The sequence below is a fragment of the Hemitrygon akajei genome, chromosome 5, assembly GCF_048418815.1.
Source record: "Hemitrygon akajei chromosome 5, sHemAka1.3, whole genome shotgun sequence".
Classification (NCBI taxonomy): Eukaryota; Metazoa; Chordata; class Chondrichthyes; order Myliobatiformes; family Dasyatidae; genus Hemitrygon; species Hemitrygon akajei.
Window position 1 is genome coordinate 39,693,817 of NC_133128.1, and position 15,758 is coordinate 39,709,574.

At 38.6% G+C, this 15,758-nt stretch overlaps 1 protein-coding gene across 13 annotated transcripts in view; it reads left to right on the plus strand.

The window, feature by feature from the left end:
• The window catches only part of bbx (BBX high mobility group box domain containing), a 139,177-nt gene that overhangs the window by 112,816 nt on the left and 10,603 nt on the right, over positions 1-15,758 (plus strand). For 11 of the 13 annotated variants that reach the window (XM_073045283.1, XM_073045281.1, XM_073045293.1 and 8 more), the window contains 5 exons: positions 388-444; positions 1,615-2,377; positions 10,780-10,918; positions 11,723-11,871; positions 15,321-15,392. In XM_073045283.1, coding sequence (XP_072901384.1) covers positions 388-444; positions 1,615-2,377; positions 10,780-10,918; positions 11,723-11,871; positions 15,321-15,392 — 1,180 coding nt within the window. The remainder of the gene's footprint in view (positions 1-387; positions 445-1,614; positions 2,378-10,779; positions 10,919-11,722; positions 11,872-15,320; positions 15,393-15,758) is intronic. The other 2 variants (XM_073045285.1, XM_073045294.1) reach the window with 2 other exon arrangements.

A 15,758-nucleotide genomic window follows, 5' to 3' on the forward strand; every position in this document is an offset into this window, starting at 1 on the left:
TATGATGGTTATCTTTATTTACAGTAATTCATGTATATCTCAGTGATGGTACTCTTTTCTATGTTTTATATTTGTCTTGTGTAATCACCTTTAACTGGATGCCATATGTTAAATTAAGTAGGGCTACTTATAAATTTTCCATGCAGAAATGAGAAGTTGCTGTCAATAGCTGACAGCTTTTAAACTACCCTTAATGAAGGCTGCATACTCACAATGTTCGGTATTTATCATGAATATAGTCAGCAGTAATATTTAAGTATTCATAACAAAAATACTTTTATATGCTGGTTACAATTCTTCTCAGCGGCAGAAATGTAATTATAATAAAGGATATGACAGTAAATCTGAAAGATTTTTTTTTCCCCTCCTTCATCCAATACAAAACAGCCAGGGGTTCCGGATTCAAAGCAGTGTGGGAATTCTGCATTATTTCAGCTAGCAGAGGTATGTCATCTAAAACTGAAATTATGTGTAAATACATGCATCTTAATTCGTTAAAAGGCTAGGTACTTCTACAATCTACTGCTAGAGTGGCTTGCTCTGGCCACTGGAATGTGTGTGTGTTTATAGTGGAAAAAAACCTTGTTAAATAGTTTTACAGAAAAATAAAACAGAACTGTCAGTCTGTAAATCTCTTGGCCTTGAGACTTATCAACTGAATAGTTCAAGTAAGAACATGAATGTGTTCTTGATGACAAGGACAACCAAATATTCTTCATTGTACAAAACCCAATTGAAATATAATCACAGTACTTTGCAGTCAGTGGTATGTTGAATTGCTCTGAAATATATTAAATTCATCGACAAAAGTCAAGTAAACTTGATGTATTTTAAACAGTCGATACTTTTCCCCAGTACTTGCCAATTTAAGAGTGTATTAGAATTAAGGTTATATTAGTGTATTAAGACATCAGTTTTCATCATCTATGGATATCAGCTTATAACCTGTGATCAGAAGGAATTGAGATGTGTTTAGTTCAACCTTAGCTGGATAAAGTTCCTGTTCCTCCTTTTTAGAATTCAAATAAATGTTTTATTTTATAGTGACTGGCCATTAATCATGTTTCCCATTAAAGTGAACCACACTTATGAGAGCTCTATGCCATGTCCTCAAATTCAGGAACTTGCCTTTTAACACTTGGCCATAAGTTGTTTTAGCTTAAATGTTATAGTTCCAGTGGTGGTATTAAAACACACTGCTGTTACCATGGTGTTAATTAGAATTGCTGGCAGCCTCTTGGCTGTTTGTTTTCAAATAACATTGCCAGCCTTCCAGGATTATGACGTCTCACTAAATTAACGATTAATTCATCAGGCAGTGAACAATCAGGAGGGGTGGGGCTGGAGGTGAATTCTGGGGGAGTAGAAAAGTCATATTTACACTCAAATAAAATTGTAGGGTTTTTATTTGAATATTTTAAATTGATTAATTTTATAACAATATTATAAATATGGACATTTTATGAAACTGCTAAGAATAGAGCCAACTGAACTTGGCAGTTCAAATCACACGCTATCTTCTGTTTTCTAAATTTGAAACTGGAAGGTTTGTGTCTTCTAGTATGGGTTTTTTTCAAAATTCTGTTTAATTGCACTGTGTGTTATTTGCTTCAGATGTGTTCAGACCGGTTGGTAACAGAAGGAGTAAAAACTGAATCTTCTACAATTATCCTGGAAGATGAGCATAAGCCTGAGATCCCCGCTGTTAATTCTCCAATTGGTACAAAGAATGACATTAATACCAAGCCAAGGGAGTGGATTGCTAATGAAAAACCATTGTCTTTGCTAACTGACAATTCTATGACAAGTCTTAACAAAGGTGAAAAAATTAAGAAAAAGAAAAAGAAGAAAGTTAAACTTGAATCTACCAAAGCTGATAAACAGACATTTAAAAAAAGTGGAAAGAAACGGAAATCTTCTGAGTCTGACATAGATAGTTTAATGTATACTATAGATGCTGTGGCTAAAGGTGACTGGGGCACTGAAAAGCCTTCAGTAAGTCCGGTAAAAAGTGGACGGTGCTCAGCAAAGTCAACTGAAAATCAATTATACTCTGTCTCCAGCCCACCAAAGAAAAAAATTAAACCAAAACCAATAAAATTATCTGCTGAGAAAGTTTCAGAACTCAACAAACACTCAAAGGTGTCTGATTCTGAGAAGATTACCACCAGCCCCATCAAAACTGAAACATTTCCTATAACTGATCAACTACTTTCACATAGTGCGCTAAGTGAAGTGAAAGGTGAAAGCAAGGAAATCAACAAAAAAACAGAAGCTTCTGGGTCCAGAAAATCTGAACGAGCATGTAAAGGTGCCCTTTACAAGACTTTAGTGTCAGAAGGCATGTTGACATCTTTACGAGCAAATGTTGACAGAGGTAAGTGAAGAGATTCCAAAACATAGATTGCCTGGTTATATTTTTGGGATTCTTGTATTACACCTTGGAAGTATGAGTATGTTTGATGGCCATTGTTTTCTAATCGAACCTTGTATTTTGAAACTCAAAACTGTAAGGAGGTAGAATTAAAGTAACAATTCTGCAGAGATTTTCTGAGTTGCCAATTATATTCTTATATGTCCATTAGCAATTATATATAAATAATTTTTCCAAGCTGTTCTTGAACTTCTATATGTTTATAAAGATGTCTCCAAGTTTAGCACATACAAGTCAGGCAGTTGGATTTCACTTGCTTTTAATGCAGAGTCTTTACGTTAAGTGCTTAACTAATTCGAGTCCACTGTAAAATTCCATAAGGTTGATGAAAAGGCATTTGAAACAGCATTAAGATAATTTGTCCTCCCCCACCCCAAAAATGCACTAATACATTAAGATGTATTAGTGATAAGATACATTAAGATGTTGTATTCAATCTCTGACAAGTCACCACACACTAGACCGAATAGGGTGTCTGCCCTCAATGACATTCCCCATGGTAGAGAAACAGTAGCACTGTCAGGATGAGCTGCAAACAATTAAAATTTGTTGTGACAAGCAAATATTGAATCACAGATTTGTTTGTTCGGGGTGTACGTGCAAAGTATCTGAAGGATTATTATGTGTTAGCTGAAATACCCTGCCTGATTACCATATCGGTAGCAATGATTGGAGTGTTGAGGTTATTTATTTTGCATTGGATGTTATAATTTTGCAAGTTGCCTACAAAATACGACAATTTATACGGTTGTTGCCAAAATTCTACATGAATAATGCCTGCTATCTCTGCTCATCGGAGAGATTAATCTTTGGATGTCAAGCAAAACATCCCCTTCCTCCTTCTCTTAACCCTGCTTCAGCTTTGAAGGAGTATAAACCTTTACCAATTGATGGAAAGGTTCTTAATGGGAGCCTTAATGGATCCCAGTGTGGTCAATGGGTGTCTGCCAGTAATGGTGGCAAATGCCAGTGCATTGAATGCTACCTGGTTCTCAAAGCAGATGAATTGAGCAGCAACTTGGGAGATGCACAGAGATTTTTTTATAGACCTTCCTGTGGCTAGGAAACTGAGGCTCATCATGACCTTGACCTCCATGAAAGCAGCTGAGGCGCAGGCAAATGTGAAAATGGGTTTTCTGTGCAACATTTTACAAAAGCATGAGCCCTAAGTACATTGTTCATCAGAGAGGCTGAGGTAACATAGAGTGTAGAGTCACAGAGCACTGCAGCTCAGAAACAGGCTCTTCGGCCCATCTTGTCTGTGCTGAACTAGTATTTTTCCTAAGTCACATCAACCCACACCTGGGCCATTGACCTCAGTACCCTTCCATCCATGTACATACGCAAACATCTCTAAATGCTGCAAAGAAACCCGCATTCACCGCTTCCGCTGACAGCCTGTTCTACCTTTGCACCATCCTCTGTGTGAAGAAGTTCCCCCTAAGGTTCTCCTTAAATATTTCACCTTTCTCCCTTAAACTATGTTTAAGTCTCACTCAGTCTAATGGAAAAAGCCTGTTTGCTTTTATCCAATTGAAACGCTCTGGTTCCATCGGCTGCGTAAGTCTAGGGAAGGCACCCTCTGGCCCCACCAAACGTGTGAGATTGAGTTGCAAAACCCCAAAACCTCCTGTTTGTGTGGATGCTGTGTGATTTGTTACCCTATTACCAATAAGTACCACAAATACAATTAAATGATTTAGCATTATAATTCTTAATTTGACTAAAGAGTTGGCAAAGAAAAAGCAAAAAAAAAAATGAAAGGGCCCATTTTAATGAAACAGTCTGGTGTGCACAAGTTAGAGCTCACAGTTTCCCCTTTGCCAATCCTCCTTTGCTCTCCCTGGGCTTCAATGAATTATGGCCCTGCTCTGGGTCGAGTCCTACGCCCTCTTCTCTTTGGCGTGTTTTCCCTTCATCTCCCACTGAACAAACCGACCCGGCTCACACCGGTGTCAGGCACACAACACAAAAAAGACATTCCCTCTATTGGACGGTTCACATTCCAAAGCACCCGTTATCTCTAGCCATAACCCAAACACTGCTTCTACAGAAAGACCATTACATTAGCAGTGAAACCTTTCTCAGCGTGTTACACTATCTAATCCCCTATAATTTTATATATCTCTATCAAATCTCCCCTCTTTCTCCTATGTTGCAGGGAATAAACTCTTAACCTAGTCAAACTTTCCCTACAACGTTGGTCCTCAAGTTCCAGCAACATCCATGTGCAGTGTCTATAAAAAGTATTCACCCTCCCCATGGAAATTTTCATGTTGTACTATTTCACAGCATTGTATCACAGTGGATTTACTTTGGCTTTTTTTACACTGGTCAACAGAAGAGACTCTTTTTGTGTCAAACTGAAAACAAATTTCTACAAATTTGTCTAAATTTATTACAATTATTAAACAAAATAATTGCATAAGAATTCATCCCCTTTAAGTCATTATTTAGTAGATGCACCTTTGGTAGCAATTACAGCTTTGAGTCTGTGTGGATAGGTCTCTATCAGCTTTGCTCATCTGGACACTGCAAATATCCCCCATTATACTTTGCAAAACTGCTCAAGCTCTGTTAGATTGCATGGGGATCATGAGTGAACAGCCCTTTTTAAGTCCAGTCATAAATTCTCAGTTAGATTGAGGTCTGAACTCTGACTTGACCACCCCACAACATTAACTTTATTGTTTGTAAGCATTCCTGTGTAGCTTAGGCTTTATGCTTGGGTTCATCGTCTTGCTGGAAAACAAATCTTCTCCCAAGTCGCAGTTCTCTTGCAGACTGCATCAGGTTTTCCACCAGGGTTTCCCTGTATTTTGCTGCATTCATTTTACCCTCTATCTTCACAAGCCTTCCAGGGCCTGTTGCAGTGAAGCATCCCCACAGCATGATGTAGGCACCGCGATGTTTCATGGTAGAGATGGTGCATATTTGATGTGCAGTGTTTGGCTTATGCCAAGCATAACGTTTAATCTGATGACCAAAAAGCTCAATTTTTTTTTATCAGTCCATAGACCCTTCTTCCAGCGAACTTCAGAGTCTCCCACATGCATGCTCTCTGGCATACTCTAGCTGAGATTTCATGTGAGTTTTTTCCAACTTTGGCTTTCTCTTTGCCACTCTCGCATAAAACAATGACTGGTGAAATACCTGGGCAACAGTGGTTGTGTGCACAATCTCTTCCATCTCAGCCACTGAAGCTTGTAACTCCTGCAAACTTGTGATAGGTCTCTTGGTGGCCTCCCTCACTAGTCCCCTTCTTGCATGGTCACTCTGTTTTTGAGGATGGCCTGCTCTAGGCAGATTTGTAGCTGTGCCACATTCGTTCCATTTCTTGATGATTGACTTGACTGTACGGGAGATGGATACAAGAACATTTCCAAGTCACTGACTATCTCTTGGAGTATACACTTTAAAGGTATGTAGTGCCTCAGAAGACTCCGATAGTCACCCTTGTTTCTTCTCAAGCCTCAAATCTCCAACCAAAGCTGCGTGATCATCTATGGCTATAAAGATGGCTCCAGTGATGGAGAGGTGCCAGTGTTGCCACTGCATCTATTGGTTGAGTATCTCAGCAGTTAAACTCTGGATAGAACACTTGCTACTATTTTAATACTGTCTGATCTTTTGAAGGTGTTTGAGTAGCCTACATCAGTAATTAAGCTGCCCAGTCAGTTCTCCCATTGTCAGCAGAGTGTTCCCTTAAATACCACAAAGAAAATAAACAAGCACTTTGTGCTACTAATTCACAGAGACCTTTCCAGGTGCTTGTAAGTTGAAACTGAATCTGGTTCATGCCTCACTGATATGGGTGAAAGTGAGAATTACTGGAATGTTGTAACCATAACAATTACAGCACGGAAACAGGCCATCTCAGCCCTTCTAGTCCGTGCCAAACGCTTACTCTCACCTAGTCCCACCAACCTGCACTCAGCCCATAACCCTCCATTCCTTTCCTGTCCATACACCTATTCAATTTTACTTTAACTGACAAAATTGAAACTGCCTCTACCACTTCTACTGGAAGTTTGTTCCACACAGCTACCATTCTCTGAGTAAAGAAGTTCCCCCTTGTGTTACCCCCTAAACTTTTGCCACTTAACTCTCAACTCATGTCCTCTTGTTTGAATCTCCCTTACTCTCAATGGAAAAAGCCTATCCACGACAACTCTATCTATCCCCCTCATAATTTTAAATACCTTTATTAAGTCCCCCCTCAACCTTTTACACTCCAAAGAATAAAGACCTAACTTGTTCAACCTTTCTCTGTAACCTAGGTTCTGAAACCCAGGTAACATTCTAGTAAATCTTCTCTGTATTCTCTCTATTTTGTTGACATCTTTCCTATAATTTGGTGACCAGGACTGTACACAATACTCCAAATTTGGCCTCACCAATGCCTTGGACAATTTCAACATTACATCCCAACTCTTATACTCAATGCTCTGATTTATAAAGGCCAGCATACCAAAAGCTTTCTTCACCACCCTATCCACATGAGATTCCACCTTCAGGGAACTATGCACCATTATTCCTAGATCACTCTCTTCTACTGCATTCCTCAATGCCCTACCATTTACCATGTATGTCCTATTTTGATTAGTCCTACCAAAATGTAGCATCTCACACTTATCAGCATTAAACTCCATCTGCCATTTTTCAGCCCACTCTTCCAACTGGCCTAAATCTCTTTGCAAGCTTTGAAAACCTACTTCATTATCCACAACGCCACCTATCTTAGTATCATCTGCATACTTACTAATCCAATTTACCACCCCATCATCCAGATCATTAATGTATATGATAAACCACATTGGACCCATTACAGATCCCTGAGGCACACCACTAGTCACCAGCCTCCAACCTTACAAACAGTTATCCGCCACTACTCTCTGGCATCTCCCATCCAGCCACTGTTGAATCCATTTTACTACTTCAATATTAATACCTAACGATTAAATTTCCTAACTAACCTTTTGTGTGGAACGTTGTCAAAGGCCTTAATGAAGTCCATATAGACAACATCCACTGCTTTACCCTCATCAACTTTCCTAGTAACCTCTTGAAAAAATTCGATAAGATTTGTCAAACATGACCTTCCACGCACAAATCCATGTTGACTGTTCCTAATCAGACATTGTCTATCCAGATAATTATATATACCATCCCTAAGAATACTTTCCATTAATTTACCCACCACTGACGTCAAATTTACAGGCTGATAATTGCTAGGTTTACTCTTGGAACCCTTTTTAAACAATGGAACCACATGAGCAATACGCCAATCCTCTGGCACCATCCCCGTTTCTAGTGACATTTGAAATATTTCTGTCAGAGTCCCTGCTATTTCTACACTAACTTCCCTCAAGGTCCTAGGGAATATCCTGTCAGTTCCCGGAGTCTTATCCACTTTTATATTCTTTAAAAGCGCCAGTATTTCCTCTTCTTTAATCATCATAGTTTCCATAACTACCCTACTTGTTTCCCTTACCTTACACAATTCAATATTCTTCTCCTTAGTGAATATCAAAAAAAGAAATTGTTCAAAATCTCCCCCATCTCTTTCGGCTCCGCACATAGCTGTCCACTCTGATTCTCTAAGGGACCAATTTTATCCCTCACTATCCTTTTGCTATTAATATAACTGTAGAAACCCTTTGGATTTACTTTCACCTTACTTGCCAAAGCAACCTCATCTTCTTTTAGCTTTTCTAATTTCTTTCTTAAGATTCTTCGTACATTCTTTATATTCCTCGAGCACCTCATTTGCTTCATGCTGCCTATATTTATTGTAGATCTCCCTCTTTTTCCGAACTAAGTTTCCAATATCCCTTGAAAACCATGGCTCTCTCAAACTTTTAACCTTTCCTTTAAACCTAACAGGAACATAAAGATTCTGTACCCTCAAAATTTCACTTTTAAATGACCTCCATTTCTTTATTACATCTTTCTCATAAAACAAATTGTTCCAATCCACTCCTTCTAAATCCTTTCACATCTCCTCGAAGTTAGACTTTCACAAATCAAAAATCTCAACCCTGGGTCCAGTCCTATCCTTCTCCATAATTATATTGAAACTAATGGCATTGTGATCACTGGACCCGAAGTGCTCCCCAACACATACCTCCATCACCTGACCTATCTCATTCCCTAACAGGAGATCCAACACTGCCCCTTCTCTAGTTGGTACCTCTATGTATTGCTGCAAAAAACTATCCTGCACACATTTTACAAACTCCAAACCATCCAGCCCTTTTACAGAATGGGCCTCCCAGTCTATCTATGGAAAATGAAAATCTTCCACACAATGTTGGCATAGTTAGCTGAGTATCTGACACTGAGAAACCAGCAACTTCAGCGCGGTGCATTGCAAGCAGAAGTGAGGGGAAACTTCACCCAACAGTAGCCAATCAGTTCAACATGTTGACCATGGTTTGGAAGCCTCTAATTTAAGAGATTTTCTTACAAATTTTCTGTATATATTTTGATCAATAAATGTAGTTCAGCTTAGTGATGCTCCTTTTAAACTGTAATTTTTAAACCTCAACTCTTTCTGCATGCAACCATGGCTGGGCTTGTGGAAATTGATCTTTATTTCTCAACCATTTGGCAAATGTGAGATTTGATTTGATTTGCAGGTTTGAGATTTAAGACGTTGACTTTAATGGATCAGAAATTTAAGGATTTCTCAAAATTAGGAAGTTGGGGCAAACAAATTATCATGACATAACATTACATTGTTGCATTTTTATGTAAAAAATGTAAATATGCATAAATTAATAATATAAATATTTTATATCATTGTGCTTGGCCACAGCGTTAAATTTTATAAGAAAAATTGGCAGATACAGATATAAGATCAGGTTTTCTTTTCAATTTGAATGGGTTGTCTGATGGCTTCTGTTTAAATGAATCTCAATTATTTATGCTGAAAATATATTTTCATCACTGCGTGACAGGTGAAATCAATGTTTACCAATTTAGAAGTTGCATGCTGACGGCCTAGCTGCAACTACCGAAAAGTTGTAATTCACCTTGGCTATTGTAGATTTTTGTATACTTCACAGACAAATTTCTCATTCTCTAATCCACCCTGTCCAAACTCGTAATCTTCCTATTTTTCTCTCTCAGTTCGGTCTAGAATTCTTGTTTCATCACCCCCATCTCTGCTTTCCAACCCATAGCTCTCACCCCAGCCCAATTGAGAAGCTGTTTCTTTCCCTCTTTATTGAATTCAACCTGACAAAAATCCACTGGTTTCATAATTACTTAGATCCTGATATGATTATTCAAACAGCTGTATAAATTACAATTTAATTCACTAGAATGACTGAAGTGAAATAACTGTCATTTACATCTTTGATAACTAATTTAGAGCACAGGGAAATTCAAAACAATTGAAGTTTGTTGACTCTAGATGGCAGTATTGCAAAGAATTCCGTAGTAATGTTTGTCCTGTGAGAAATAGTCCATCGATTTTTCCACAGAGCCCTTAAACTGTGCTGTGTATTAGGCTGTGTCCTGGAATCTGTTCAAGATTCAGAAGTGATGCTGTTATTGTTGAAATACATCATCCAAGGAAATGTTACTTTCAACAAGGGCACTCAACAGAGGAATTACATCCGACTTCAGTAACCAGAAAGTGGTGAACAAAAAAATTTACAGGCAGCTCTGGCTTTTGTGACAACTATTCGCTGATCGGCACTTTTGAGTATATGCAAATGCTGAATAAGGTTTAGTCAGATTCCACTGTGGTTGAATATCACATTGGAACTCGCTGTCAAACCTCCCATGCTGATATTCGGAGAGTTAGTAGTATACAACGTGCCTTCTTAAACACATCGTCTTCATCAGGCAGGAAGTGAATACACTAGCTTTAATGTTCACCTTGTGTAACTGGGAGGAAAATAAAAGCATATTTCATTTATATAAGGGTACATTTTGTCCATTGTGTTTTGGTCTGTGCTGGCTTGGCAACTGCAGTTGAAGGCAATTGCAATCAGCTGTATAATGGTGGAACTTCTGCTCTAAGGAGCACTGCAGATCTTAGATCAGAAATACAAAGGAGTTCATGTAGTGTTTTCCATTGAATACAGCATATTGCTAGTGGAATACCAAACCAATTTACAAGTTGGAATTTCTAACCTCGTATTCCCTGTACTTCAGCTGTCGGTCTCAAAAAGAAGACTCACATGTTAACCTTGAGCTAGATCTATCATGGAACGTAAGCACCGGTGTTTTTAAGGAACCAGATTAACTTGGAAAATGGGTTGTTACCAGTTAGCATTATGGATATGGCTGTAATTTGCATCTCTTCACTGAATATGTGTTTATACTTTCAGGCAAGAAAGCTTCAGGGAAAGGGGGATCCTCTGATCATGAAGGATGTTGGAAGGAGGATGATTGGACATTTTCAAATGTTGGAAGCAGTGGAACCAAAAAGTTGAAAAAATTGAAACAAAAAGATGAATCAGCCCTTGGGTAAGAAATCCATTTCCTCCTTCATTGCTATTAAAAAATTAACCTGCAATTTATTCATTCTGCAAATGGATTTTTATGCCTACCAATTATTCGTACATAAATTGTAAAAAAAAAAATTGTTCTGAGGTGAGCATTGCTACAACTTGATTTTCAGTAGGTCTTGAAAGAAATGATATTGTGGCCCCAGCAATCTGTTTGTGTGCTTCTAGCTGAAACTTGTATCTCTTATAAGTGATATTTATCTACAAGATTAAAAATGCAGCTTTTAGCAAATAGTACTTACTTTTTATCAGGTACCATTTGGAATCTGTCGAAAGTGTGTCTACTATAACTTATTTTAGTTATCAGAGCTTGACTTAGGGTTAGAAACCTAAGTGGCTTATTATGTTTTACTACTGCCAAAATCATCTTTAAACTTATTTCTATAATATTTTGAATGTTGTCATTAATAGTTTTAATAACTCACTATCTCTAAACTATGATTAGAACATGTAATTTAGCAAACAAAAACCTGGTGAAAGCACCTTTTTATTTTGCTGATCAGTTTTGTTAACTGACCAGCCGTGGCGAAGCAGTGGTTAGGATGAAGGGGCACATTACCATTGTACTGCATTATGGATCGTGCTTTGAGTGACATAGATAGTCCACATATTCAACAAGGATCCAACAGAACTTCATTGTTATCTGGAACAGTGTCATCTCACTTGAAGAAACTTCACTAAAGGAGAATCTACTGAAGTTTGATGACTTGACCAGCATTGTGATTACAACAAGGACTTATGGACTCTGTTTCTTTCATTCCAGCTTAGGGAATCTAGAGCAGGAATTTGAAAAGAAATTCAACAGCCTTCCACAATACAGTCCGGTAACCTTTGACCGCAAGAACTCAACAGTGACAAGGAAAAAGAAGAAGAACAGGAGTGGATCCACTGAGCAGCTGAAGTGTGATAAAGGTAGGACGGGAGAGTGTGAAATATTCAGGGATAAATATTTAAATCATCATGAATAGAAGTAGAAGTACATAGCATTGACTATAGTTTAACAGTTCATTGCCTTTAGATTTCAGTAATAGTAATTGCCACTTCAGGTACCTGTATACTTTGCAGGAAACCCTGGGAAACAATTAGCAGATCAGACAGTCACATTGGGGAAGGAAGGATAATTAACCTTTTAAAGTGAAGATCTTTCATGGATGGCTCCCAAACTGAAACATAATTCTGTCTCTTATTCCACAAGTGCTTCCTGTGTGACAAATATTTACATTCATTATTTTTATGTCAAATTTGCAGCATCTGCATTATTTTGATTTTGTACTTTATTTTAAATGGACATATTCAGTTACTTTACACAAATGCCCCAAAAGAAAAAGAAGGACCCAGATATTTAATATCTCAACTGTCTTCAGAAAGTACCATAGTTCTTTACCAAGGCCTAATTGAACTTGCCTTTATTTAACTAATTGAAGAAAGATTCAGGTCTTTCATGTAGAAAAAGAACGTGGACAGATTTAGGAAGGGAATTCCAGAGCAGACGTTTTACATAACAAAAGATATGGTGGTACAGTAGCGTAGTGGTTAGCACACCACTTTTCAGTGCCAGCGACCAGGGTTCAGTTCCCACCACTGTCTGTAAGGAGTTTGTTTGCTCTACCTGTGACTGCGTAGGTTTCCTCCAGGTGCTCTGGTTTCTTCCCACAGACTAAGGACGTACCGTTGGTAGGTTAGTTAGTCATTGTAAGTTGTCCCATGATTAGGCTAAGGTTAAATAGAGGGTTACCGGGCAGCATGGCTCGAAGGGCCAGAAGGGCCAAATCTATGCTATATCTAAATAAATACATAAAATAAAAAACTTACGCACTGCAAGTAGTGAAACAAAGAGAACTCATAGCATATGAGAATTTACAGAACTGAGTTTTGGCTATTGCTAGGTTCAGAAAAGGTTAGTGGTATGCGGGATAGATTATTAAGCATGCGTACTTCAGTTTGGTGGTTTTGAGGGACCAATAACTAATTGCCAAGCTCGGTGAACACCGCAACATCAAACCAGTTACTAATTTATATCTTGATTGTGATATTGGGTGAATTGCATGAAGTCCAGAATTATACCTGCCTTTCTTGTTTGACCTTAACCAATCTATCACTTGAAATCTATAACGCCACTACCAACAGGACTAGTCAGTGCTATAATTTCTGCCACAGCAAAGTTGGCCACAAACCTCATTGTGATAGATAAACTGCTCCTCAATGTGAGCTTTCATCTCTCTCCCTTTTACAAGAGGTGAGCATAGTACTAAATTGAATGAAGTGAGATTTATGTTTGCAGACCAAGCTTTGTCTCAGGCATCAAGGACACAACAGTCCATTTCTGGATGCTATCTGGGGTACAGAATTGATTCTCCTTTCCACTCATCCTCCATAGCTTTTGTTGATCATCTTCCACCGTGCACAATGCTGTGGTTGTGGTTCTGAGTGTGCTTCTCAAAAGAACTAGCCCGTGCCAGTATTGACTGTGCTGTACAATCAACTGGTAACCGTGAGCCCAGACATGAGCATTGCCCAACACCGCCCACACAGTTCTTGGTTGACCTAGATTAATCAAAAGATGTTCTTTAAAGTAGGACTTATTTTATTTCGCAAACATGAGGAAATCTGCAGATGCTGGAAATTCAAGCAACACACACAAAATGCTGGTGGAACGCAGCAGGCCAGGCAGCATCTTATAGGGAGAAGCACTGTCAACGTTTCGGGCCGAGACCCTTCGTCAGGACTAACTGAAAGGAAAGATAGTAAGAGATTTGAAAGTAGGAGGGGGAGGGGAAAATGTGAAATGATAGGAGAAGACCAAGAGGGGGTTGGGTGGAGCTGAGCGCAAGACAGGTGATTGGCAAAAGGGATACAGAGCTGGAGAAGGGAAAGGATCATGGGACGGGAGGCCTAGGGAGAACGAAAGGGGGAAGGGAGCACCAGAGGGAGATGGAGAACAGGCAGAGTGATGGGCAGAAAGAGAGGGGAAAAAAGGGAGGGGAGAAAAAAACTAAATATATCAGGGATGGGGGGAGGAGGGGCATTAACGGAAGTTAGGGAAGTGTTGCTTATTTTATTTCTGTCAGTTAGTTCTTTGCTTTATCGTAGTACTTGCGCAGTTCCTCAGATTCTGTTAATTCTTTGCGCTGGCTTGAATGCTACTTTGTCATTACTCATGCAGTTTCTGCCTCATTTTTGATGATCTCGTCTGGTGCTTCTGATCTTGGCTCTACTTTAGATCTGTGCTTTGTAATTGTGCACCTTGAATTCCCTCTACTCCTGCACCTTGCTGTCTCTCTTCTCCTCTTCCATTGTTGATTGGATCCCACCCTTATCAATGTTTTTCACCACTGTTCCTCTGCTCAGCTTGCCTGAGGAGGATTGAGCTGGAAAACCTCGAACTACAGATCTTGCCTTTGGATGGAGGAGAGATCAGGATGGGAGTGAAATAAAGACTTCTTTATTCAAGGTCTTTTGGAACGCTACCTTACACCTTAGATAGCTGTGGTTACTCAGTCACTGAGTGTGTTGTAGGCTCTGATGTGTGGAGTTTTGGAGATTCGGAGAGTGAGAAGCACAATTCATTGTGTTTTATAATGAAGCAAGCTTGAGGAGCCTTGTTGCCATCTTCCACTTCTGTTCCTGGGGTTGCCATATTGTTGAATGTGTGAGCTTAGAAATGTTAATACACCCAAAAATGTGTGCTCCAGATGGGTGTTAGATCAGCGTACTAAAAAACTTACACTCATAATGCCCCTCTATAAATATTTTTTCTAAATGTATGTTGCATATTTTGTGTTTGGAAATGTATTGCTCAGATCCAGGGGTGAGTACAGGCAGAGATTTAGTATGAGGGTAAGTGGTCAAGTGTAGAATTATGTACTTCAGCGATGGGATCTAAGAGTCGGAGTTATTGATAAGGCAAAGTAGTTTGACAACAAATAGGTAGGTACGAGGCAGAAAGGAGTTTGCAATACATACAATAATTGCCATTTAAACATTTATATTTTGCACAAGTAACCATGGACCAACTTCTATCAACTGATCTTAGAATGGACAGAGCTTATTTTCCTGCAATATTATCAGTTATATTAGATGTGATCTTTAATAATAACGCTCTATTCAAAATCAACAAAATTTGTATGATTTCATACCTAGCCACAACTGATAGCGCTGTCATCAACACAGCGTATACAGAGATAGTGTGCTGTATTATCCTCATAGTGCAAGTGACAAAGGCTAATGTAAGAAGCTTAAAGGTTACCTATATCTTGATTTTCCATAGATTGGAATAGATTATGGATTTACCGTGTATCACATATCAGTTTGGTGAAGGCCAGCATTTTCTTTTTTTTATATTTTTATTTATATTTTTTTAGGATCATCTGCATCTCAGAAAATAGTCAGCAAGTTTAAACACCAAAAGGACACACTTCATTTAACTGATAAAGGTACTAAAAGGGGTTAACATTGCTGTATACATTTTCTCATAGGGTGTGGTTGTCAAGGTAAGTGTCAGGATGCTGGCAGCTCTTGAACCTTTCAGTTTTATTGTGTCATCCAGGTTCAGCGTAAGAGTTGTAAGTCCATTTATTCACGTAACAATGCATAGACAGAAATGTGCACAAAAAAACTCCAGTGGCATTTCCACACATTAAAACATATACAGATTTATTCATAATGAGTTAAGTGCCTGTGTGAGACTGTTAGGTTATATTGTGACATTGTAATCTATTAAATAGTAATTACATCCATGGTAATCATTGTCTGGTAATCTCTGCATATTACAGGGGTCATTAATTACAATATTTCTGAGA